This window comes from Monodon monoceros, unplaced genomic scaffold (assembly GCF_005190385.1).
Source record: "Monodon monoceros isolate NGI ecotype Baffin Bay Population unplaced genomic scaffold, NGI_Narwhal_1 Super_Scaffold_21, whole genome shotgun sequence".
NCBI lineage: Eukaryota > Metazoa > Chordata > Mammalia > Artiodactyla > Monodontidae > Monodon > Monodon monoceros.
This window is the reverse complement of record NW_021703778.1, coordinates 81,318,974-81,343,190: the sequence shown is the minus strand read 5'-3', so window position 1 is coordinate 81,343,190 and position 24,217 is coordinate 81,318,974. Positions and strand designations below refer to the sequence as shown.

Here is a 24,217-nt window from a genome sequence, read left to right as displayed (position 1 = left end):
AGAAGTGGATTTCCTTGACTTAGATGATGCTACGGCTGAATCTACATCGTGACAAGGTGATAAGTTTAAATGGAAAAGTTAAGTTTAAATGGGTTGGTTAAAGAAAATTTGCCTCATTTTAAGCAAATTAAGGGCCTGAATTATTCATCTTTTGACCTATTGTGTGGCCTCCATGAAGACATTTCTGAGAGCTGGAGAGCCAGCCTCCTTGGCTTGAGGACAGACATGGTGGTCGTGTTCCAAGCTAGGGGAAATGTGTTTTCCTGGTGAGGTGTGAAGAGAATGAGTAAATAGAATGAAATATATGCAGTGAAAACACAGAAACAGAGACCACTTAAGAGTTGACATTTTTAAGAGTGGCACACACAGTTTTAAGGAAGGGCTCTTACATTCCTGGCAAAGTTTTCAAGAGTAAATTCATTGGGCTTGGGGAAAAACTCAAGTCTATGCATTCTTCCAATATTCAGGATAATGTTAGTCCCCTTTTTCACTGGGTAGCCATCGATGACATCATCCTCTAAGGCTTTGCGCATGACCAGGTCCACGACAGGCTGGTACCGCATGCTCTCATAAATAAAGCTTTCTACCACTTTTAGTTTTTGCATATCATCAATCCTTATGTCTCTTTCACCTGTAGAAGAAGATCAAAAAAAAAAACTCATGTTAGCTTTAATATACGATTGGTATTAAAAATACTGCGCTTTCCATAGAACAGTTTGCTCTTGGTTGAAAAAAAATTATATCTATAATTCTAATATAAACCAGAAACCTGCATTAAATATGTTATGTTTGGTCCACAGAGTGTCTTATGAAAATTCAGATTTGAAGTCAATTGTCTTAACACCTGGGCTTTTCATATTAAAGTCTAAATTTCTAGAAAAATAGAAAAGGCAAAACGGGACCCACATTCCCACATGGCTCTGCAGTATCATGTAGACGTACCCAAACTGCTTCAAACATTTATTTATCTGCCGCCTCTGTGGTTCTTGAGTTTTGTCCCCTACTCTAAATTCTAGAAGACGTTCATTCCTTCTCTAGTCAAAGTGAGATGGTGAGTTTAATCAGGTTCAAAGAAATTTTCTCTTCTGGTATCCTGTGCAGTCATTTGTCAGAAAGTATCACGGATAGTCTCTCCTCCTCACCTCATCAAGAACAACCTGGTGTGGTAGTGTGGCAAGAACCCCCTCTCCCCACCACAACAAAAGGGGTGCCTCAGATCAGCCCTGGGTGAACTGGGGATTGGCGGATCCCTCGTCTCAGCTTGGCCTCACACTTGTCAGAGAGGTTCAGATTACTCTCAGAATTGGCAAAACTTCAAAGCACCCTCAAATGGGGTATCACTTCTGCAGAATCAGAATCAACCCAGGGTCCTGAGGCAGCTCTGTCTCCTGTGCAACTATGTTATTCAGGAGTGGTCTCACTTAGAGAACTCTAACCACCCAGCCCCTCACATACTGCTCTCTGTACACTTAAGAGTTTAATGGGCTGTGTTTATCTGGGGTGGGGAGGTAGAGGGTAGATGATGGAGCAGGTAACACCAGGCATGCAGGTCTAGAGGGAACACGTACACGTGTGCTAGTGGTTGTTTGGACTTTCCATCTGTGCAGAGGTCTGTTGAAGCATCAAGGGAACATCGTGGGGCACAAGCACTTTTCACCTCTCAAGGAAATTGTATTAAAGGTTTATGATCTCAAGAGCAACTTCCCCTGTGTTGCCTGTACCCCCATCATTCTGTGACTCTCAGTCCACTGAGCTTGTTTCTTGAATTCTCTTTTTCTCACGAGACTGAGAGCCCTAGGACTGCAGGGGTGGCACTGGCTTGTTCACCACGGTGCCCCTGCACCTGGCACAGGACCCATAATCTGAAAAGGGTGCTTGAGAAAACATTCCAGAATTTGAAACCCAGATGTCATTCTGACTCCTTGCTATCTACCTTCCCAGGCAGTGGCCCTTCTATGGCAACGCATCTGCAGAACCCTTTCACATATTTAATCAGTGTATGAAATTTCCCCTTGTCATCTATTTCAAGCAGCACTCAAATGGTTTTAAAGATAAATAAGATAAAAATTTTTTAATAATATGATGCCTTTATACAGCAAAATAGGTTGTTTCCCAGGGATTCTGTAAAGTCAAGAAAGAAAAATCTATATCATTACTGATACCTCTTCGCATATGTCTGAAATGTGTTCCTAAAGAGATTACTTATGTGAAGCACACTCCAAATAAGGCATTCTGTTTTCTCCAGAAAGCAATTCTGACTTCTTCTGAACGTGGCAGTGTCTCCAGGGAAGGGTGGAGATATCCGAAGCAGTGGCAGAGTGATGCTGAAGCAATGGCAGAGCAGGGAGGGGACAGAGTGGGGAAGAGCTGAGCAGAGAGCTGGAGTCTCTCCTGCAGAGGAGGAGGAGAGGGTGGGGGAGGGAAACTGATCGCTCCCCTGCCTCTGCTATCATCACCCTTTCCTCCTCCCTCTGCCACCACCTGGAAGAACGGGCTGCTTGAAACCCAGAAACACTGCAAAAAATGATAGCCATTTCCCTGGGTGAAAAAAGCCTTTTGTCACTGATAAGGTAGCAAATCCTTGTGGATGATCCTGTGTTTTTTAAAACACAAATAAAACCGCATATAACTCTTTTTGAATTATGGTTTTCTCAGGGTATATGCCCAGTAGTGGGATTGCTGGGTCGTATGGTAATTTTATTTTTAGTTTTTTAAGGGACCTCCATACTGTTCTCCATAGTGGCTGTATCAATTTACATTCCCACCAAAGAGTCATGTACCGAAATGTTCATTGCAACTCTATTTACAGTAGCCAGGACATGGAAGCAACCTAAGTGTCCATCAACAGATGAATGGATAAAGAAGATGTGGCACATATATACAATGGAATATTACTCAGCCATAAAAAGAAACAAAATTGAGTTATTTGTAGTGAGGTGGATGGACCTAGAGTCTGTCATACAGAGTGAAAAGTCAGAAAGAGAAAAACAAATACCGTATGCTAACACATATATATGGAATCTAAGGAAAGAAAAAAAAAGGTCATGAAGAACCTAGGGGTAAGATGGGAATAAAGACATAGACCTACTAGAGAATGGACTTGAGGATATGGGGAGGGGGAAGGGTAAGCTGAGATGAAGTGAGAGAGTGGCATGGACATATATACACTACCAAACGTGAAATAGATAGCTAGTGGGAAGCAGCTGCATAGCACAGGGAGATCAGCTCAGTAGTCTGTGACCATCTAGAGGGGTGGGATCGGGAGGGTGGGAGGGAGACACAAGAGGGAAGAGATGGGAACATATGTATATGTATAACTGATTCACTTTGTTATAAAGCAGAAACTAACACACCATTGTAAAGCAATTATACTCCAATAAAGACGTTAAAAAAACCCCGCATATATGTGTTTATGTGCCCATCAAAAAAGACCTTGAAGAATACACATCAAAATATTAACAGTGATTCCCCCTGGGGAATGGGAAGGAGAGTGGAAGGGATCAGGAGATACTACTTTCTGCCTTATACATCTATTATTTGAATTTTTTCAATGAGCGTGTGTTTTTTTATATCAGAAAAACACAGAAACCTGTCTGGCATAATGAAAATATGACACAGTGAACTGCTCTATTGTTCTCTGGGTGATTCTAATAAAGATTTTGACATAAGATTTTTAGGACCTAGAAGCTGATATTCAGAAGGAATTGTTTTCTAATCTCTTTTGTTTGCTTGATAAATTCTTACCAACAACAGTCTGGATTTCCTTCATTATTGCCTCTTCAACCTGGGGGTGCTTTGCAATGAGAAACAGCATGAAGAACACAGAGACGGACATGGTGTCTGGCGCTGCGATCAGCATTTCCAATATGCACTGGTCCACATTCTCTTTTGTCAGGTCACCACGTTTCTGAACAATTGAAATGAGGAGAAACATTGGAAAAGTGAAAGGTTCAAAACAGGAGGGCGGGTGGCACTCAAGGATCAACAGACCTCAACAAAATGAAATTACAGAAATAACAAGTCTCTGGAATTGACAATGGACATTTTCATTAATAATCTTCAGCTCAAATCTGAACAATTTAGACATTTATGTATTTAGTGTCTTTGCACTCCCCTGTTTTCATATTTTATATTGTGCAGACACAGAGAAATTTAAATCTTAAAGTTCAGTCTAATCTGATTGTCTGATAGTGGGCAGTTTGGGTTGGGCATTATAGAAATACTAAACCAAGGGCTTCCCTGGTGGCGCAGTGGTTGAGAATCTGCCTGCCAATGCAGGGGCCACGGGTTCGAGCCCCGGTCTGGGAAGATCCCACATGCCGTGGAGCAACTGGGCCCGTGAGGCACAATTACTGAGCCTGTGTGTTTGGAGCCTGTGCTCCGCAACAAGAGGCCGCGATAGTGAGAGGCCCGCGCACCGTGATGAAGAGTGGCCCCTGCTTGCCACAGCTAGAGAAAGCCCTCGCCCAGAAACGAAGACCCAACATAGCCATAAATAAATAAATTAAAAAAAAAAAGAAATACTAAACCAAATATTTAAAAACAGAAACATGCAACAATTAACAAGAGGAAATTTTAAGACACCTATACACAGTCATACATGTATGTTGTGTGGGAATTATGATTAGTGCAGGTCTGTACCTCGGCAAAAATCAACTCAGTGGCAAAATCCATACAGTCTTCCAGTTTCTCTGCTGTTGAAATCCTCTGTCTTTTTTCTTCTATCAGAATTTCCATGGCATCTTTCAAATCCTTGCTGGAAATAAAAGTAAAAATATAATCTACTTGTACTCAGTTAAGACAGCTAAAAAAATGGATTCATTTGCCATTTGTTTAAATAAAACAATCTATTTAAATTGAAGCCATTAGTTCTCATGAATAACTGAATTTATACTTAATTCTTTGCAAATATCCATAAATTACATATACATTACACTTCATATTAAGGAACCGGAGTTAGCCAACATGTCTAGGTACTGGTAGCAAAATCAAGGCTGTAACCTATAGTTAAAGGTTAAAAACTGTTACCAAAAGGCTAAATCCAATATATTTTTTAAAGTATTGGCATGATAGAGAAAGATGCATACTGTCTTTCTCACTTGTATGTGGAATCTTTCTCACTTACATGTGGAATCTTTAAAAAAGTGCAGGATCATAGATACATGGAACAGATTGTTGTTTACCAAGGCAAGAAGTTGGGGGTGGGAGCGAAATTGGTGATGGGGATTATCAAAAGGTACAAACTTCTGGCTTTAATAATAAGTCATGGGGATGTAATGTACAGTATGGTGACAATAGTTCATAATATTGTGTTGCATATTTGAAAGTTGCTAAGATCTTAAAAGTTGTCATCACAAGAAAAAGTTTTGTAACTATGTATGGTGACAGATGTTAACTAGACTTTTGTGATGATCATTTTTCAGAATATATTGATACAAATATTGAATCATGTTGTACAACCGAAACTAGTATAATTTTAAATGTCATTCATACCTTAACAAAAAAGTATTGGCACATTGCAAGGGTATTGCAAAAGAATTTCTCTAGGTCTTTACTGCTTTAGGTCATAGGAGGTATTACCTAGTTCACTAACCATTGGCAAATGTTACAGAGAGAGGAAAGTTGCTAAGATAATTTTAAAGAAACCAAAGAGAAACTGTTATACAGTCTCATGCAGTAAGTTTCTATGGGCCTGCTGACCATACAGAAGCTAATCTAATGACCAAGTTTAACTGCGGACCAATGAGACTCTTGAGACGACCACAAATTCTGACAGCAGTGAAGAGATGAACCATTTATCTTATCGATTCAAGTCACAATAAGCTCCGGTAGAAACAAAGAGAAATGTGTAAAGGACCAGGTGTCCAAGTCATCCACCTAATACTCATCATCTGCTTGAAGCAACATCAAGCTACTACCTGGAGACTAGGATTACTGAACTTCAACACGCAGACAGGAGGAAGGTAGCTCTTCAGACAACTTTGGGAAATTGTAGAGATGGAGAATTTAAGGTAGTCAGGGACATCTGGGAAAGATATGAACAGAGGGGTGGGGAAAACTAACATGTTTACTGCCTACTATGTGTCATGCTTTGTGCTGATTGCCCTTCACAGAGGATCTCATTAACCTGTATTGCCACCACGGAGGGGATGTTATATTTTGCTTTGAAGAACTTCCCAAGGACATTTGGTTACTAAGTGGTAGAGATAGGATACAAACCAGGTCTGTCTACCTTTAGATCCCCTGTGCTTTCCACTGGCGGTTAGAGGTGGCAAGTACAGTGGCTGGAAACTTACACTCTAAAAACCCGCTGATTATCCAATAGGCCATTGGGCATTTGTCTAGTCTTCTGCTAGACTAGTGTGACACCAAAGCAAAGCCATTTAATGACAGTTTTAGGATCCCCCAAGATATAAGATGCATAACTAAACAAACAACACGTCTTAAAAAAGTTAATCATGAAAAAATTCTCTTGCAACTACTGTCAATTCTGACAAATTGAATTAAGTTAAATTCATTCAGAAGCAACACAACAATAAAATGATTTATGTTTCCATTTTTCCAGACATGCAAAGAGAATTTTGACTAATGATAAGGATAGGTTCAGCCAACCCTTCTCTTCAACTCAAAATACACAGCAGTGTCCTAGTTCCAGAGATGGAGCTCTCAGCCTCCTAGGGGAAAACTGCCCTGGGCCAAAGTCTTCCTTTCCTCTGTGGTCTGGCCACATGCTGCCAAATTGCTGTAAGAAGTGTTTCACCGGCAACTTAACAGCTCCCTTGCGGTCTGGAGAGGAGAAAGCTTGCTGAAGAGGCCAGCAATAACTAAGACACAACACAGATCAATCCAATCTCAGCAATAAATATTCCAAAATATGTTACTTACACAGACTTTTCATACTTTCTGCATAGCCAAGAAATCTTAAAGAAGATGTCTGGTTTGAGAAGGAGAGCTTGCCATGCATCAAAATAACCCTGGATTTTAACCACGATGGCCCTTTCTGGAAAAACGGAAAAAGATCAGAACAGATGAGCAAAAATGTGAGCCCAAGAATGGTACACTGCTCAGAGAAGATCCCCTGTAGACTCTCCTACCATCTGGGACTCTAAGCAGGTCAAGGTTCCACCTTCACTGGGTGTTTCAGCCAGGGGAATGCCACTAAACAAATCAACACTAATTTATTCTGCTTGGCATCTAAATTGGCCACGTTAACCAGAGATTTGCCAGTTTTCATGTTTGCGTTAGAGACACAGCCTAGAATCTCACATCTTTCTCCTTGGCTGAGCTGCCAACACCTTTTGTTTACCTGACCGTTTGAAATAAGTAATTAATGCTGTTATGGCCTCAATTCTGGTGCCTGGAAAGGCAAAAAGCCTCCCCACTCTGTTGTTTATATTTCGGTTCAGAGGGTGGAATTCATCTCGGAATCTTCAATGCCTTGTCCTGAGTCTTGTGCACAGTCAGATCTTAATGGATGTTCTTGAATTAAGTTGAATACTAGAGAAAAGAAGACCCCTCCTTTTTTCAAATTATACACAAGAGAAGGGAAGAGACATTTGCAGATGCAGAAACTGCAGTTCATAGAAATGAAGAAGCTTGCCCAACAAAGTAGAACCACTATGGCAAGAAGTCCCTAGGCTGGAGCCTGGTTCTATCTAACCTCAGGGCCATGTCCTTTCCTCTTTGGTGCACTGGGTCCCTCAGGCCAATTGAGAGTTTAATAATGACCCAGTGAGCAGAGGGAAATACGCATAAGTCTGTAGGGGTTATGAAGGTTCTTAGACTGCAGTCTGCATCCATAAGTTAACAGAGAGCTGTACAATTCCCTTTACTTGATCCCTCCTAAGAATCAAGGCTAGTGGGGAACCAAAGAGCAGGGACTTCTAAAATAGGTACCTGTCATATCTTAGGAGAGATGTACGTGGAACAGGCAAACAGGACTTTCAGAGTCCCTGTGTGAAAGGGGATGAGGCAAGAGGCTGTGACTAATGTCCTCAGAGTGAATGGGGCTCCCATCCTAATGTCAATCAGATGGGGTTCCTATGACTCTGGTAAGGAATCATTAAAGAGCCGGGGAGATGAGGCGAGGAGAGTGGAGCAGAGAAAGGGAGGGCTTATCGCTTGTCTGCTTGTCCAAATGTGGTCAATCAGGGAGCAGGTGTGATAGCTCAGCTGGTTTGGGCAAGTGTGAAACTCGTGCCTTGTTCTTGTGCCTGTGATGTTCTTCCTTCAGATCTGCACATGGCTCATCGTCACACTTCATCTGGGCTATTTTCAGACATCCTCTCCACAGAGGCCTTCCTGACCACCCTTTCTCTCCACAAGAGCTTCAGCCTCCCACTGACCTCCCCCTTCACTTTCTAGCCCTTTGCCCTGCTTTGTTTTTTTTTTTAAGGCACTTATCATAGCCTAATATATTATTAGATAGATAGTTTTTTACTGTCCATATACCCACTAGGATGTAAACTCTTTGAAGGCAAGGACTTCGTCTTGTCCAACTGGTCTATCTCCAGAACCTAAGCCTGGCATGAAATAGGCATTCAATAAATATTAGTTGATTGAATGTATGAATCAATGAGCATTGCTAGAAATCAAGTCAGGAGAAATTACATTAAGCTGACAGCAGCAGAATGGAATGAATCCACATGATTAATGTTTGGTCTTTTGTTGGCGGTAGAGTTGCATGTATGTGTTTAATATTTGTTTCTGTAATATAGTGAGGAAAGCAGTTTCTTGAGTGAGACATCTTGCAAGGATTGTTATAAATGCTAAGTGACAAAGTTTATGTGAAGCAACTTTTTATACTGCTTGGCACATAGTAGACACTAAATTAATGTTAGTTATCATCATCGTTTCCAGCAGCCTCTGTACCCTTATCACTGTATAGATAGAGTCAAAGTTTTCATACCTAGTAGCTTTGAGGGAGAGGTATGAATGTGCACTTATATGTATGTGTAGATAGATAGATAGAATGTGTATATGTGTTTGCGTATATGTGTGTGTATATATATATATATACACACATACATACATATATACATGTATATATGTATATATCATGTACAAAAGAATGGTTGGTAATGGTTAAATATATAGGTTTGGTGGTAGGATATATTTATGACCAAATCAAATGATCACATCTGTAAAGTTTCAGCTGTGGGTAGAATCCTATTTCCTAGAGCAATGAGGCGAGATAGATACAAATGAAATAGAAGATGGCCCCTGCTATAGATATTTATGATCATATAAGTGAACAAGGCAGACATACCAGGAACAATTTTTAGGAACACTTAGAAAGGTTTAAGGAAGAGCAGTGTACAAAAGAGCATATCTTTACTTGAGTCTGTTATCCTTCTCATGCCCTGTTTAATAAAGGGCCCAATGTCAAGTCACAAGAATGAAAATTTCAGTACCGTCCAAGGGGATCCCCAGGAAGAGCTTGTTAGAGGTGTCCAGCATGATGCGCCGCATGAGGGTCAACACATCCACGTAGCCCAACTCGTTGCGGACCTCCTCCAGCCTGTCCAGATGCTTGGTGATGGAATCAGCACAGACGGTCACCATGCGCACCAGGCCGGGGCCAGACAAAGCTGAAGGGTACATGTCAGAGTGAGCCGCCTCCAACTCCAGGGCACACAAACTATCAGGCAATTTTGGCATTTTGTGTTTGAAGCTTAATTGTCCACATTTTTATTATGGGTGGAGATTTTCATATTATTCTTTATAATTTTTCTGTATTCTCTTATTTTTCTCTATAGCAGGTTATCACATTTATGGTTAAAAATGAATGAACGAATGAATAAATAAATATTTTTAAAACAAACTATTCAAAACTGAACTTTTCTTCATATGATGACATATCATTTGTGAGATTACAAATGAAGTATTTAGTACTTATGATCATAAATCACCAATCAGCGATTTTTCATATTTATTATATACCTTTCCCTCTAAAGACAGTTTGGATTTGGTCAGGGTAATATTTTATGTTTCAGTGGGTGGTAGAATATTGCTATAGAACTATTCAAATTGGATCTTACCTTTTTGATCTAAGGTGCTTCCTGTTTAATTATAGGTCATATGTGTAAAATGCTAGTCTTCTAAATTACCAAACATACCCTTCTTTTAATATCAGTTTCTCTTCAATCTACATCCAGATTTATTGTACTCAGTCAGTGTCCTAACAGCAAAACAAATCTTTGTTGTTTGAGCAGTCTTCCTCACAGGACTGGGAACTCTTTTAGGGCAGTGACAACCTGTTAGCGTTGTACTTTGAGTCTGTAGTACGTGGTAGCTCTCGATATATTATGTATTTGTCAAATAGACGAACGAATGAATGAAACCCGGTAGAGTGAACTGGCTCTGATCTCTTACTTTGTTCTCCTCCTGGCCATCTTTGCACTAGTGAGTCATGATGGTAGGTGGTCTAACATGAGTGTTAACTCTTAAAACCCTTTTTCTCCTTGTTCTAAGTTTAAGTTTTCTTTAGGAGTAATTAGTTTTTTAATGTCTTTTATTATTCAGACTTGCTGTTAGGATCCTCCAACAAAACAAATCAACTGTGCTGCAGAAGCCCCTGATGTCACACTTTGCAAATAAGAAAGGAGACCTGGTGAGTGGTCCTAGAGTCTAAGCATTTCCACACGTATAAAAAAGAAGTTTGAGTTGGCAGCATACTTTCTGACTTTAGGAAGGACTTGGAGATATGAAAGGTAGGGATGCTGTTTCCTGGGTGACTGTTACATCCAGAAGTGGGACAGATGATTCCTTCATGAATCAATCCTTTGCATGGAAGGGATGGCTTTGATTATCACTCCCAGGCTGATGTATGATTTGCCTCTATGTTCAAGAGCTTGAAGCCACATTTCAAACATATAAACAGAACGTAATATCCCTGAAAGGGTCACAGGCCAAGGAATGTGGGCAGCCTCTAGAAGCTGGAAAAGCCAAGGAAACACTTTCTCCCTAGAGCCTCCAGAAAGGAACACAGCCATATCAGTGCCTTGATTTTCGCCCCATGAGACCCATGTCAGACTTTTGACCCATCAAACTGTAACGTAATGAATGTGTGGTTTGAAGCCACTAAGTCTGTGTCAATTTGTTAAGCAGCAATAGGAAACTAAGGTAGTGGAATCTGTGCTAGAGTTGTGCTGAGTCTTGGTGATGGGCAGCTCTGTGGAGGGGGATCACCACTAGACTGGGACAGGCGTAGTTTTTCCCCGTCTCGGCAGCCACACAGGAGGCATCTAGGTTCACTACAGAGGCTGGCTGGAGGGAAGAATATCCATGGTCCCTGGTCAGACCTACAACCCATCTAGTGCCAGATTCCATCAATGATAAGGTTTCTAGTACATGACCATCTTCTCTGATGTTAATGTCAAAGGTTGGTCATGATTATTTCCCAAAGGCTTCCATTCCAGCAGCATATAGTAAAGAGGGAAATCACTAGATAAGGAGGTTTGGGGTCCAGTTTCTGTTCATCTATATCTGGCTATGTTGCCTGGGGGGAAAATCACAAGCTCTCTAGAAATGTACTTCCTTAAGTATAAAACTCAGAGGCTGAAAGAGATGACATATACAGCCCTTCTAGTTCTAAAATTCTCTAATTTATTTGCAAATTGCTTTCTGTTAAAACATCTGGGAAGTCAGCCAATGATTCAGCAAACATGTTGGCTATGTTAAATCAAGGATATGGCTGACACACCAATTGACATACACACTAATTGAAGTGACCTTAAGTATATAGAGTGCTAATTCTTTTTTACATCCATGAAATGGATGTAAAAACAGAAAGAACAAAATTGAAGTGGTTAAATATGTGGGTTCTGGGGTTGTCTTCTTTGCTACCATTTACTAATGGTAGAAATTGGGTAAGGTACTTAACCTCTTTATCCCTCAGTTTTCTCATTTGTAAAATGTAAGTGATAAGAGTATTCACCACACGGAGTTGCTGTGGGATTAAAGTATCAAGTGTTTAAAACAGTGCCTACTATGTAGTACATGTATAATGAATGTTAGCTCTTATTATTTCAAAACTGTGAAGGAGCAGAAGTTAAAAATGATTTTAAGACAGGCATATTCATAGACAGAAGAGCAGACTATACCCAGCACCAGAATACCTTTTGTAAAGAAAGGTCGAACAGCTTTCCAGAGTGCTGGATTATTGTTAAATATGATGCCTTTCTCATGCATGCCGATGCACTGCAACCCAAGTTTGCTGCCGAATCGGGATGTGTAGTGACTGTGCTTCATTATGTGGAACATACTCGAAGACCTGCAGAGAAAGCAAACCTTGGTGTTGATTTTTAAGGGTCCAGAGAACTCACGGTAATGAGTTTGACTACCAGTTGGCTCTCATAGCAAATGCATGTTGATCTTGACAAAATGCATAAATTCTAGTGTTCAGATTAAATAAGCACCTGTGTTAGCACAAGAACCTCCTTCGGCAGTTGAAACATTTCTACCTACTAGCTCCCTGTTTGAGCATCACTAAAGATCAATACATACACACACACGCGCGCACACACACACACACACACACACATGCACAGTTATTCATTATTTCCCCTTCTTTTTAACTCCTAGTCTCTAAAATATTACCCACTACTGTGGTCAGAGCTGCAAGCCTGTAAGAAACTGAATCCTCCACACCACCATATTCCTGAGAGCCTCCAGCCTCCAAGCAGTCCCTCTCCAGACAGTGCTCCCCATGCAGAAGTGAGCCTCATAATAGGAAGTTGCTGGAATAACTGAAGTCTTACCTCTTTAGTTTTGGAAGCAGCAGTTCTGCCTTGTACCACCCGTCCCCCAGAGGCCCTAATCAGGCCTGGCCCCTCCAGGGGAGCATCATTCTAGGACTGAATGACATCTCCTGGGCACCTCTGGCCCTGGGCTTGGCTGGCTGGGCTGGGCCCGGAAGGCTCTCTGTGGTGGTGACAGCAGCTGTCTTGGGGCTCTGCGTCCATCATGATTCATCAAGGTCTCCAGGGTCACAGAGTTCTCCCAGGACATAGGACACGCTGAGCCATTACATAGCCCTTACTGTGGCAACCCTGGGACCTTGCCAGGAACCCAGGCTTCCTTGAACTTCCTGGTTCCTCTTCCACTGCTCTGCCCTCTATTCCCACCCCCAGGCCTGGCTCTTAAGGCCTGAGCTGGGTCTTCAGAGCAACTAGGAAGGAGCAGGCAGCCCCTCCCCACCCATGTCCTCCTTCAGGTCTTGCTTCCTGCCCCAAATCCTACTCTAATTGGGGCACAATAAGGCAATGAGCATTATCACATGTTGTAAAATCCTAGCTGAAGACGTCATGGGGCCTCCATGTGTGAGGAGAATATTGTCTTCTTAGGACAGTGGTACAGAATTCTTCTGCAGAGGAGCTCACTTTGGTGTGAAGATGTTTTATTAAGACTGCTTATAAGTAAGGCTACGGCATTTGAAGGAAGAGTGGATAATTTGGATAATTGAAAGGATAGGGTTTTCTATGTATAGTATCATGTCATCTGCAAACAGTAACGGTTTTACTTCTTTCCAGTTTGTATTCCTTTTATTTCTTTTCCTTCTTCGATTGCTGTGGCTAGGATTTCCACAACTTTGTGGAATAAAAGTGGTGAGTGGGCATCCTTGTCTTGTTCCTGATCTTAGAGGAAATGCTTTCAGCTTTTCACCATTGAGTATGATGTTAGCTTTGTGTTTATCATATATGGCCTTTATTATGTTGAGGTAGGTTCTCTCTATGCCCACTTTCTGATGAGTTTTTTTCATAAATGGATGTTAATTTTTACCAAATACTTTTTCTGCATCTATTGAGATGATCATATGATTTTTTAATACTTTTTAAAATGTTTTATTTATTTTATTTTATTTTTATTTATTTTTGGCTGTGTTGGGTCTTCATTGCTCTGCGCGGGCTTTCTCTAGTTGCGGCGAGCAGGGGCTACTCTTTGTTGTGGTGCGCAGGCTTCTCATTGCGGTGGCTTCCTTGTCGTGGAGCACAGGGTCTAGTTGTGCAGGCTTCAGGAGTTGTGGCTCTCGGGCTATAGAGCACAGGCTCAGTAGTTGTGGCATATGGGCTCAGTTGCTCCGCGGCATGTGGGATCTTCCGAGACCAGGGCTCGAACCCATGTCCCCTGCATTGGCAGGTGGATTCTTAACCACTGCACCACCAGGGAAGCCCATCATATGATTTTTATTCTTCAGTTTGTTAGTGTGGTATGTCACACTGATTGATTTGTAGATATTGCAAAAATACACAAACAACGAAAGATCAGAAAAAGAAATTAAGGAAAAAAGTCATTTACCATCACATCAATAAGAATAAAATACCTGGAATAAACCTACCTAAGGAGGCAGAAGATCTGTACTCTGAAAACTATTAAGACACTGACACTGATGAAAGAAATTGAAGACGACACAAATGGATGGAAAGATATACTGTGTTCTTGGACTGGAAGAATCAATATTGTTAAAATGACTATACTACCCAAGGCAATCTACAGATTCATTGCAATGGCAAATTATCAATGGCATTTTTCACAGAACTAGAATGAAAACAATTTAAATTTGTGTGGAAACACAAAAGACCCTGAATAGCCAAAGCAATCTTAAGAAAGGAAAACGGAGCTGGAGGATCAGGCTCCGTGACTTCAGTTTATACTGCAGAGTTAACAGTAATCAAAATAGTATGGTACTGGTACAAAAACAATAATATAGATCAATGGAACAGGATAGAAAGCCCAGAAATAAACCCACGCACCTATGGTCAATTAATCTATGAGAAAGGAGGCAAGAGTATACAATGGAGAAAAGACAGTCTCTTCAATAAGTGGTGCTGGGAAAACTGGACAGCTATATGTAGAAGAATGAAATTAAAACATTCTCTAACACCATATACAAAAATAAACTCAAAATGGATTAAATACCTAAATGTATGACCGGATACTATAAAACTCCTAGAGGGAAACACAGGGAGGTCACTCTTTGACATAAATTGCAGCAATATCTTTTTAGATATGTCTCCTAGATTAATGGAAATAAAAACAAAAATAAATGGGACCAGACTTCCCTGGTGGCACAGTGGTTAAGAATCCACCTGCCAATGCAAGGGACATGGGTTCGAGCCTTGGTCCAGGAAGATACCACATGCAACGGAGCAACTAAGCCTGTGCGCCACAACTACTGAGCTTGCACGCCTATAGCCTGCAAGTGACAACTACTGAGCTCACATGCTGCAAATACGGAAGCCCACACGCTTAGAGCCCATGCTCTGCAACAAGAGAAACCACCGCAATGAGAAGCCTGCACACAGCAATGAAGAGTAGCCCCTGCTCGCCCCAACTAGAGAAAGCCCACGCGCAGCAACAAAGACCCAAAGCAGCCAAAAATTTTAAAAAGTAAATAAATTAAAAAAAATAAACGGGACCTAATTGAACTTAAAAGCTTTTGCACAGGAAAGGAAACCATAAACAAAACAAAAAGACAACCTACAGAATGGGAGATAATATTTGCAAATGATGCGACTGACAAGGGATTAATTTACAAAATATACAAACAGCTCATACAATTCAATTTAAAAACCCAATCAAAAAATGGGCAGATGAGCTAAATAGACATTTCTCCAAAGAAGACATACAGATGGCCAACAGGCACATGAAAAAATGCTCAACATTGCTAATTATTAGAGAACTGCAAATCAAAACTTCAATGAGGTATCACCTCACACCAGTCAGAATGGCCATCATTAAAAAGTCTGCAAATAACAAATGCTGGAGAAGGTGTGGAGGAAAAGGAACCCTCCTACACTGTTGGTGGGAGTGTAAATTGGTGCAGCCACTATGGAAAACAGTATAGAGTTTCCTTTAAAACCTAAAAATCAAGTTACCATATGATCCAGCAATCCCACTCCTGGACATATGCCCAGAGAAAGCTATAATTGGAAAAGATACATGCACCCCAGTTTTCACAGCAGCACTATTTACAATAGCCAAGACATGGAAGCAACCTAAATGTCCATCGTCAGATGAATGGTTAAAGAAGATGTGGTACATATATGCAATGGAATATTACTCAGCCATTAAAAAGAATGAAATAATGCCATTTGCATCAACATGGATGGAGCTAGAGATTATCATAGTAAGTGAAGTAAGTCAAACAAAAATATATGATATCGCTTATATGTGGAATCTAAAAAAAAAAAGATACAAATGAACTTATTTACAAAACAGAAAGATACATAGAAAACAAACATACAGTTACCAAAGGCGAAAGGGGGTTGAGATTAATATATACACACTACTGTATATGAGATAGATAGCCATCAAGGACTTAACTGTATAGCATGGGGAACTATACTCAATATTTTGTAATAACCTATAAGGAAAAAGAATCTGAAAACGTGTGTGTGTGTGTATATATATATATATATATATATATATATATATATATATATAAAACTGAATATATATAACTGAATCACTGGGCTGTACACCTGAAGCTAACAAAACATTGTAAGTCAACTCTACTTCAATAAAAAATTTTAAAAAGACTAAAGTCAAAAAAAACCCAAAACAAAACATATGGGTCTGCCTATATATATATATATATGTATATAACTGAATCACTGTGCTGTACACCTGAAGCTAACAAAACATTGTAAGTCAACTCTACTTCAATAAAAAATTTTAAAAACACTAAACTCAAAAACACCCCCAAAAGGTATGGGTCTGCATCCTGACCTCAATAGTTACCATATATATGACATTGGGGAAAATATTTATTCCCTTTATTTTCAATACTGACACAAATAATAACACCTATATTATAAGCTACTATAAAATGTAAAAATGCTAATAATTATAAAAGCCCCTGATTTCACATTGTTTATTTTGCTTACTTTTATTAGATCTGCCAATGTACATACGTGATAAATATGCCTTGAATAAAATTAATGAATAATATTTTAAAATAATTGAAAGCATAAATGGATAGTTATTCTCTTCAGGATAAAAGGTGGGGTGGGTTTATTAGATAGTGGATGCAAGCAGCACAGGGAAGGCTTGAGAGGAAACAGCTGAGATGAACCTATGTTTATGAGGATTTGGGGAGGAGAGAGACTCCTCATTCACTGCTCAGTAAAAGAGGGACTTTAGAAGAAAAGAATGTCTGTTGGGAACTCATGAAGTTAAGAATCAAGTGTGGGTGGTATAAACTAATTTTCATCTACCAAGAGAAAAATTAAGAAATTCTGCAGGTGACTGCATTTCCTGCGGAAAGGGGCTGAGGTTGGAAAAGGTTCATGCAGGGCCTAGACAGAAGCAGGCTACCTGGATGAGGGCTAAGTGGTGTCTGTGACCATGATGAGCACTGCTCAGGAAGCTGGAAGTCCAAAATGTCCTTGTTAATAAGCTATGTGGTTGACCCTCCTTATGATGAGTGAGATGGAGGGGGTATGAACACAGACGGGATGGAGTTTATCAGAGCATAGGAAGATATAAGCAGGACATGTGGTGTTTGTATGTCCATTTTTTTCATAAGTGCCAGTTGTTTGTATTATAGGCGAAGACTGAACACCAAACACCCCTTGGAGAAATCAAACGAGATTATCTAAAGGTAACGAGGAAAGTCAGTTCAGTGAGGATACACGGCAGACAGACCAGGGCAGAAGGAGGTGCAGACAGCCACCCCAAAATCCTTACCCACAGGGGCACCTAGATATGGTGAGGGAGGGAGGAAAGAGAAGTCATGTCTCAGCCACCTCCCTCCAAGTTCCAGCCTTTTTACCTATGACCCTGGTAATGCCACCTCTGAGGTGTGGGGCCCTCGACTGACTCTGCTGCTGAGTAGACAATAGGACCACAGGGTTTGTGCTCAGGCACAGACAAGGTCTCATGTATCACCCTCCACCTCCCCATGCTGGCAAAGCTGTTCCAAGCACGTTATCCAGACTCCTCTGTGGGGCAGGACAACAGGCTCTTCAGATTACAGGGTTTATGTCATAGTGTTTATACATGGACCACACGGCCAAGTGCAAATTCCCCTTAGTAACATGTAAGCATGGCAGTTCTGCAACTTCAAAAAATTTCCACTCGAGTAGCTTTAAATTGATAGGCATTTTTCTTGGAGATAATCAGAAAAAGGAAGTGGAGTTTGGGAATTAAAAAGAGTGGAGAGCAGAGAAGGAGTAGAGGTTTTCTGCAGTGCAGCTACAGGAGACATGAAGAAAGCCAATGCATTAGTCTGTGTTTTGGCCATGTTTACAGGGCAGGAGCCAGAAAGTATATAAAAGTTGCCCATCCTGTGTGCTCTGGTGAGGAGCTGCCATAGGCAGAGCTAAAGTGATTGAACCCTTAACTTTGGGGCTCAAGAGCTAACCTGTTCAGGTCTGCTAGGGAAGTTAAAATAGATCTTCCAGAACTTTCCCACATGAGGATTACCCATTATCCCATGTCTCCAAGGCCAGAGTGGAGTTCAGAGACACAAATCATGACATCAGAAAGGAACCAAACATTTGGGCAGAGGAATAAACAGAAAATATGTGTATTATAGCAGGAAAGTAAAATATATTTATAAATATCTTTTTGATAACTGCAAATGAGGGAGAATCTGGTGTGCAGGGGATAGAAGATGGAAGGAATTGCACAGTGCTCAACTGCAAATTCAAGATGCATAACATATTTCTGGTGTTAGCTTTATTTTAGTTGTTATTTTTTCCCTTATTTTGGTGAAGTAAATATTGTACACGTTTTCGTGTGTTCACTACAACTTTAGTTCTTCCTCGCCACTTCTGTACTAAAATTCTGTTTCTCAACTGCAAATTCTCCTACTATGGGTGTCTTCTGAACACATAACCCTCAAAGATGGGGAGTAGCTACTATAACCTACATAACTGTTCTTGCACTGGGCTAGGGTGGCCATCTTCTCACTAGCTCCTCTCTATCCAAATTGCAACTGGCTCCTAAACGGATGACTTTGCCTTAATGAGGTTGTTCAGTAAATGCCTGTGAGGACATATTGCCATAGGAGACCCTGGGCTAAAAGAGCTCAGCTCTGGCTGAGTAGATAATGCTGTGGGCTAAGTACTAGCCAAACCCACACATTTGTGATGGATTCCAAGGTCCCACTTAAACTTTAAAAGAAAGGCCCTGAAATAATGGCAGTTCTGTGAAATGAAGACAGAATTATTATATGAATAAATTATTTACTTGATATATATTTCAGGAAGAAAATCTTATTTTCAAATCAAAATACTTTCTACTAAGTCAAATATACTTTTGATATAATTCCAGATAATATTCAAATTACCCTAAGTTTTGGACAAGTTTTTATCTTCCTAGCAACTATAAAAGCAAAAAACAAAAATCCAGATGCTTCTATTTGTATTCCAGGGAATTAATTTGACCAACTAGCCAAAATTTTGTCCTGTATGGAAACACCATGCTATACAAAAGACTGAAATTCTTATTAATTAATAGATTTCAGACCTCTAGCTTTCTTACCTTCCACTACCTCATTCTATAATTAAAGCAGAAAGTAAGTAATTTGTATACTCTTTACTCACAAACTCAGATCTACAACTTTTAAGTGATTAGTTGACAAACAGAATACTATTTTTCTGCTCTGACCTTTAGAGCTTTTGAGTATATCATAAAACACATTGGTCTGTCCATATGTTTTGAGGAATTACTGGTCAATTAAAAACTTGAACCCAAATTTAAACTAAGTTAAATGTTAGTTAATAAAGAGCTACCATTTAAAATCGATGTGTTCTTTAGGGGGCGCCAACATCTCAGTTATCCTGAGATAGAGGCTCTGACTTGGCAAAGAACAAAATAGGCAAGACAGAAGTGATATACACAGCAAGCCAAGTGTGACTAAGAACAAGCAATTTAAAACAAGATCACTTATGAAAATTAGGCTTTATCTAACTGGAGTAAATCAGGAAAGTGAAGAAGGGAAGGTTGGTGATGAACTAGGGATGCCAGCCCAGAGCTCTCCTGACATTAAGGAGAATAGTAGAGACCTCCTTCCCACAATGCGGGCCGGCCTGTAACACCAGGTGAGGGAGATGTTACATTGACTGACTGACTGACTGACTGACTGACTGACTGACTGACTGACTGGCTGACTGGGAGAGTGAGGACTTCTTACCACTGAGGAGAGACCAAGTGAGTTCCCAGGCTCAGAAGGAACAGTGGGTAGTATAAGATGCCTGATCCCTGGGGGTCATTATTCTTCTTGAAATGTGACTGAGGTCAAAAGACATCTCCAACGATGGCAAACCTAACGTCTCTTCAAAATGAAAAGTAGCCAGGAAGTAAGTCCTTAGGTGGTAAAGAAAAAGCCACCCTCCCATTCTGAGTTTAAAGAACTCAGACACCTGTGGTCAGATTCAAGATTGATGAGTACTAGGAATACAAGGGAGACAATCAATGGAATATTTGGTACCAAAATTTTATAAACACTTGCCTTGTGTAGACCTGTTCTGTGCTTGTGACTTACACTCCATCAATCTTACCACATTTTCCCTGTCCTTTGCCCTCTAATATCCTTACCCAGGTTTGATACTGAGGTTACTGCAAGAGAAAAAGAATCTTTGTAACAGAGAGATCTGACTGTAACCACCCTAAGCTGACCAAATTTAGTATCTCTAATATGGGAACACCTTCCCTGGTCTCTTGATGTGATGCAATGTGAAGTGCCTAGGACTAACAGGAACGTATTATTACACAACAATTAACCTGAATCGAATAGAGCCTATAGACCTAGTGTTCAGTTTATAAGCAATACCGTGAATAGAAGAATATGTTCAATGACACCATAATGAGACAGTAAGAGAGATTTGGAATGTGGGACATCCTGTAAGGCAACTGATGTGGTCTTTTCAGAAGGTCAAGGTCATGGGGAAAAAGGGGGGAGGACTGCTCTTCTAACTTTCCTGTTCATTTGAACTTTTCTTACTAGAAAGTTGGAAAACTATTTTCTTGTCGATCATTAGAGTCTCTCCCTTCCATGCATCCTCAAGTCCCTTGACCCTCTGCTTACTTTGTCCTAATTGCCTGGTAAAACCTCAACCCTGGCTAAATCCAGCTCTCAGTTTAGCTTACTCTGTGCTTGCACCTGGCAGTTGAATGGGGCCAGGGAAAAAACCATACATGCACATGGACACACACACACACACACACACACACACACACACACACACACACACTGGCAGGTCTCAGTTAAATTCAAGTGAGCCCTTAGTGCAGCTGGCAATTCTACTACATTTCCCAAGTCCAGTCACTCTCTCACTTTCCTGGATGACTGTTATATCCTGTCTCCTCTGTCCCCCAGTGTTGTACTTCTCACCTTTATTTCAACTACAGACTTCATTTCCTATTTTGTTGAGAAAACAGAAGCAACTGGAACCTCTGCAAGTCCAACCACCAGGATCAGTGCCCATATATTCAGCCTTCCCTCCTGTTACTGTGGATGAACCTGCGTGTCCCTTTTCAAGGCCACGTCCACTTGTTACCTGGACCCCCTTGTCATCTCACCTGGCACACTCCTTTTGTGTGCTGCATCAACACTTTCGTCTGTAACTCATCATTTCCATCAAAACACACATGTCATAATATCTTGTATCTTAACAAATAAAAGCTCCTTGGACCAAACATCCCTTTCAGCTCTGTTCCATTTCTCTGCCTCCTTTATGGCAAACTCCTGGAAAGAGTGTCTATACCTGCTGCCTCCAATTCTTCTCTCCCCATTCTCTACAGTGGTCAGACTTTTGCCCCCAGAACTCCATTGAAACTGCCCTTATCAAGGTCACCCATGACCTCCCTGGTGCTAAATGCAATGCTCACATCTCTGTCCAGTCATGTGGCACTATCTGGAGAGTTGACAATTCCATCCTCCCTGACATGCATTCTCGCCTGGCTTTCAGACCACCACACTCTCCTGGTTTTCCCTTCTCTGTGTGGCTGTCCTTCTCAGCCTCCTTTGCTAGTTTCTGACCTTCCTTCTTAACTTCCCGTTCGGCGGTACTAGGCAAGTCAAGTCAAAATATCTGAAATGGAATCCTGATTTCTCCCCATCGCAAAGTTGCTCCACCCACCTTATCTTCTGTATAGCCCATATCTACCTGCTAGTAGTGTGGACAACCATCCTGGTCTATCTGAGTTTTAGATTAAAAATCCCACAACGTGGGAAATCCTCTGGTCCCAAGTAAACCAAGACAGTCATTCACCCTACTGCTATACTATGTTTTACCCTGTTATTGTTGGTGTATTAACACTGTAACAATATATTCCTCTACAAGGGCAGGGATTTGGGGCTGATTTGTTCATGATAACCTGTTGTACATAATAAGTTCTTAATAAATATTTATTTAATGAATTAATGGAGAGCCAATAATGACTATGATAGATTAGGATCATCCAGTGCTTAGTATAAATTCTCAATAGTGGATGCTTACAAAATAAATGAATGAATTCCCTGTAAATTTACTTGAAAGTTGGGGCATAATCTCAGCACAGTTGTAATGACTACACATGTCAAACTTTTCAAAAGAGAAAAAATCTGGCAAACTATTCAAAGAAAAAGAAGAGGCTTTCTGAGGTCCAATGGAGTCTTTTCAAGAGGTACCGGTAGTTCTGGAAGGACCTGAAGAGCACACAAGGGAAGGAGATGGGGACAAACATGTCCTATTCCCGCGGGGAGCTCAGCCCTTAACAACAAAATTGAGCGGCTCAGAGGCAATTATAGAGAACACAGACTCCAACCAGAGAAAAGCCTATGAGGACAGAACAGGGAAAGAACTGGGAGAGCTGGGGGAAGGGCAGGGTGGGTTATTGTCCAGCTCCTCAGCGTGAATCAGCACCTGACCCTGTCAGGGTGGCTAAGGTCACTTCCCTAACTAAGATAGCAGAGTGATCAGATGCCACCTGTGCTGTAACGAGGGTCCTGTTTCAGGAATTGCCTTTGGGGTTCCTGGGAATTTATCTGGTGATCTAAGTACCTAGTGTCTAAGAGCAATTTCTGTCCTGGTCCTCTGGTCCTTTCTCACGTGCTTCATTCTTCCCTCCAGGTCTAGTCTTGCACTCCCAGCACCTGAGCTACACTTAGGGGTAAGAAAATTACACAAAACCCCTCCAACCTGCTTAGGTGTTTCCCCAACCCCAGGGAAAGGCCCCCTGCCCCAGAAGCTTCTTACCTTCTCTCCTCCCTCAAGCTCTGCAGCACATTGGAATCACCTGGGGCTCTAAACACTACCGATGCCTGGGTCTACCCCATCAAGAGACTGTAACAGTTGGGTTGTGGCCTGGGCAGTGGGGTTTTGAACAGCTCCTTGGGTGACTTTAATGTGCAGCCTGGGTGAGAAGCGCTGCTCTAGATACTGAGCTGCAGGCGTGATCCTTTTGGATGAATATCCTGCAGGTCCCTTTGCCTGTATCTGAGGGAAAGCGGTGACAGGGAAGGCAGACACTGACTTGAGGAGGGCTGGAAAGCAACTTGCTGTGCTGGGGGATCAAAGAGCAGAAGGCAGTGTCCCAGTCCTCCAAGCCCAATCGCCATCTGTTCCAGAACATTTTTGAGGCTCTAGTCAGTTGCACAAGTGAGTAAAGTGTTGATTTTGAAAATGAGAGCATATCAAATTCACTTAAATTTGGCTAGGCAGAGCTCCATAGACCAAGAGAAGTAAAATCCAAGAGTAACTCTGGCCTTGCCATTAGAGCAGTGGATCTGAAACTGAAGTGTGCCTCAGAATCACCTGGAGGGCTCGTGGAAACAGATCGCTGGGCCCCGCCCCCAGATTTTCTTATTTAGTGGGTCAGGGTGGGACCCAAGAATGGGCATTTCTCACAAGTTCCCAGATACGTGGATGCTGCTGGTTGGGGGCCACTGTCTGAGAACCGCTGCACTGGGGTGTTTCACTGTGAACCCAATGAAATGACATTTCCACCTGAAGCTATTTATGGTTAGATGTGTAACATGGTCTGCCTTAGCTACTCTTCAAACTTTTACACCACCAAACTGAGTGAAATGAAAAAAAAAAACAGGCAAAAACCGAGATATTAGTTTGGTTGAAAATAACATTCTTGGATAGGTAGAAATATTTGGAAGGATAACATGTTTTTTCTCCCCTGCTCCCTTCTTTCAAGTATTTGGTTCAAAGAATTGGGCTTTGAGTTCACCATGGTAGTTTCAGAAATGATGTATATCATCATGGCCTGAAAAAAA

General features: G+C 41.1%; 1 protein-coding gene and 1 long non-coding RNA gene across 3 annotated transcripts in view; one reads left to right on the top strand and one right to left on the bottom strand.

The window, feature by feature from the left end:
- Nucleotides 1-10,607, top strand: part of LOC114903558 — a 94,707-nt gene extending 84,100 nt beyond the window's left edge. The window contains exon 3 of the long non-coding RNA XR_003795746.1: nt 10,525-10,607. This is a non-coding gene — a long non-coding RNA (uncharacterized LOC114903558). The remainder of the gene's footprint in view (nt 1-10,524) is intronic.
- The window catches only part of LOC114903553 (aromatase), a 115,752-nt gene that overhangs the window by 1,857 nt on the left and 89,678 nt on the right, over nt 1-24,217 (bottom strand). For both annotated transcript variants that reach the window (XM_029236427.1, XM_029236426.1), the window contains 6 exons: nt 12,120-12,274; nt 9,414-9,590; nt 6,886-7,000; nt 4,642-4,756; nt 3,745-3,907; nt 390-631 (listed from right to left, as the gene is read on the bottom strand). In XM_029236427.1, the coding sequence (XP_029092260.1) occupies nt 390-631; nt 3,745-3,907; nt 4,642-4,756; nt 6,886-7,000; nt 9,414-9,590; nt 12,120-12,274 (967 nt within the window). The remainder of the gene's footprint in view (nt 1-389; nt 632-3,744; nt 3,908-4,641; nt 4,757-6,885; nt 7,001-9,413; nt 9,591-12,119; nt 12,275-24,217) is intronic.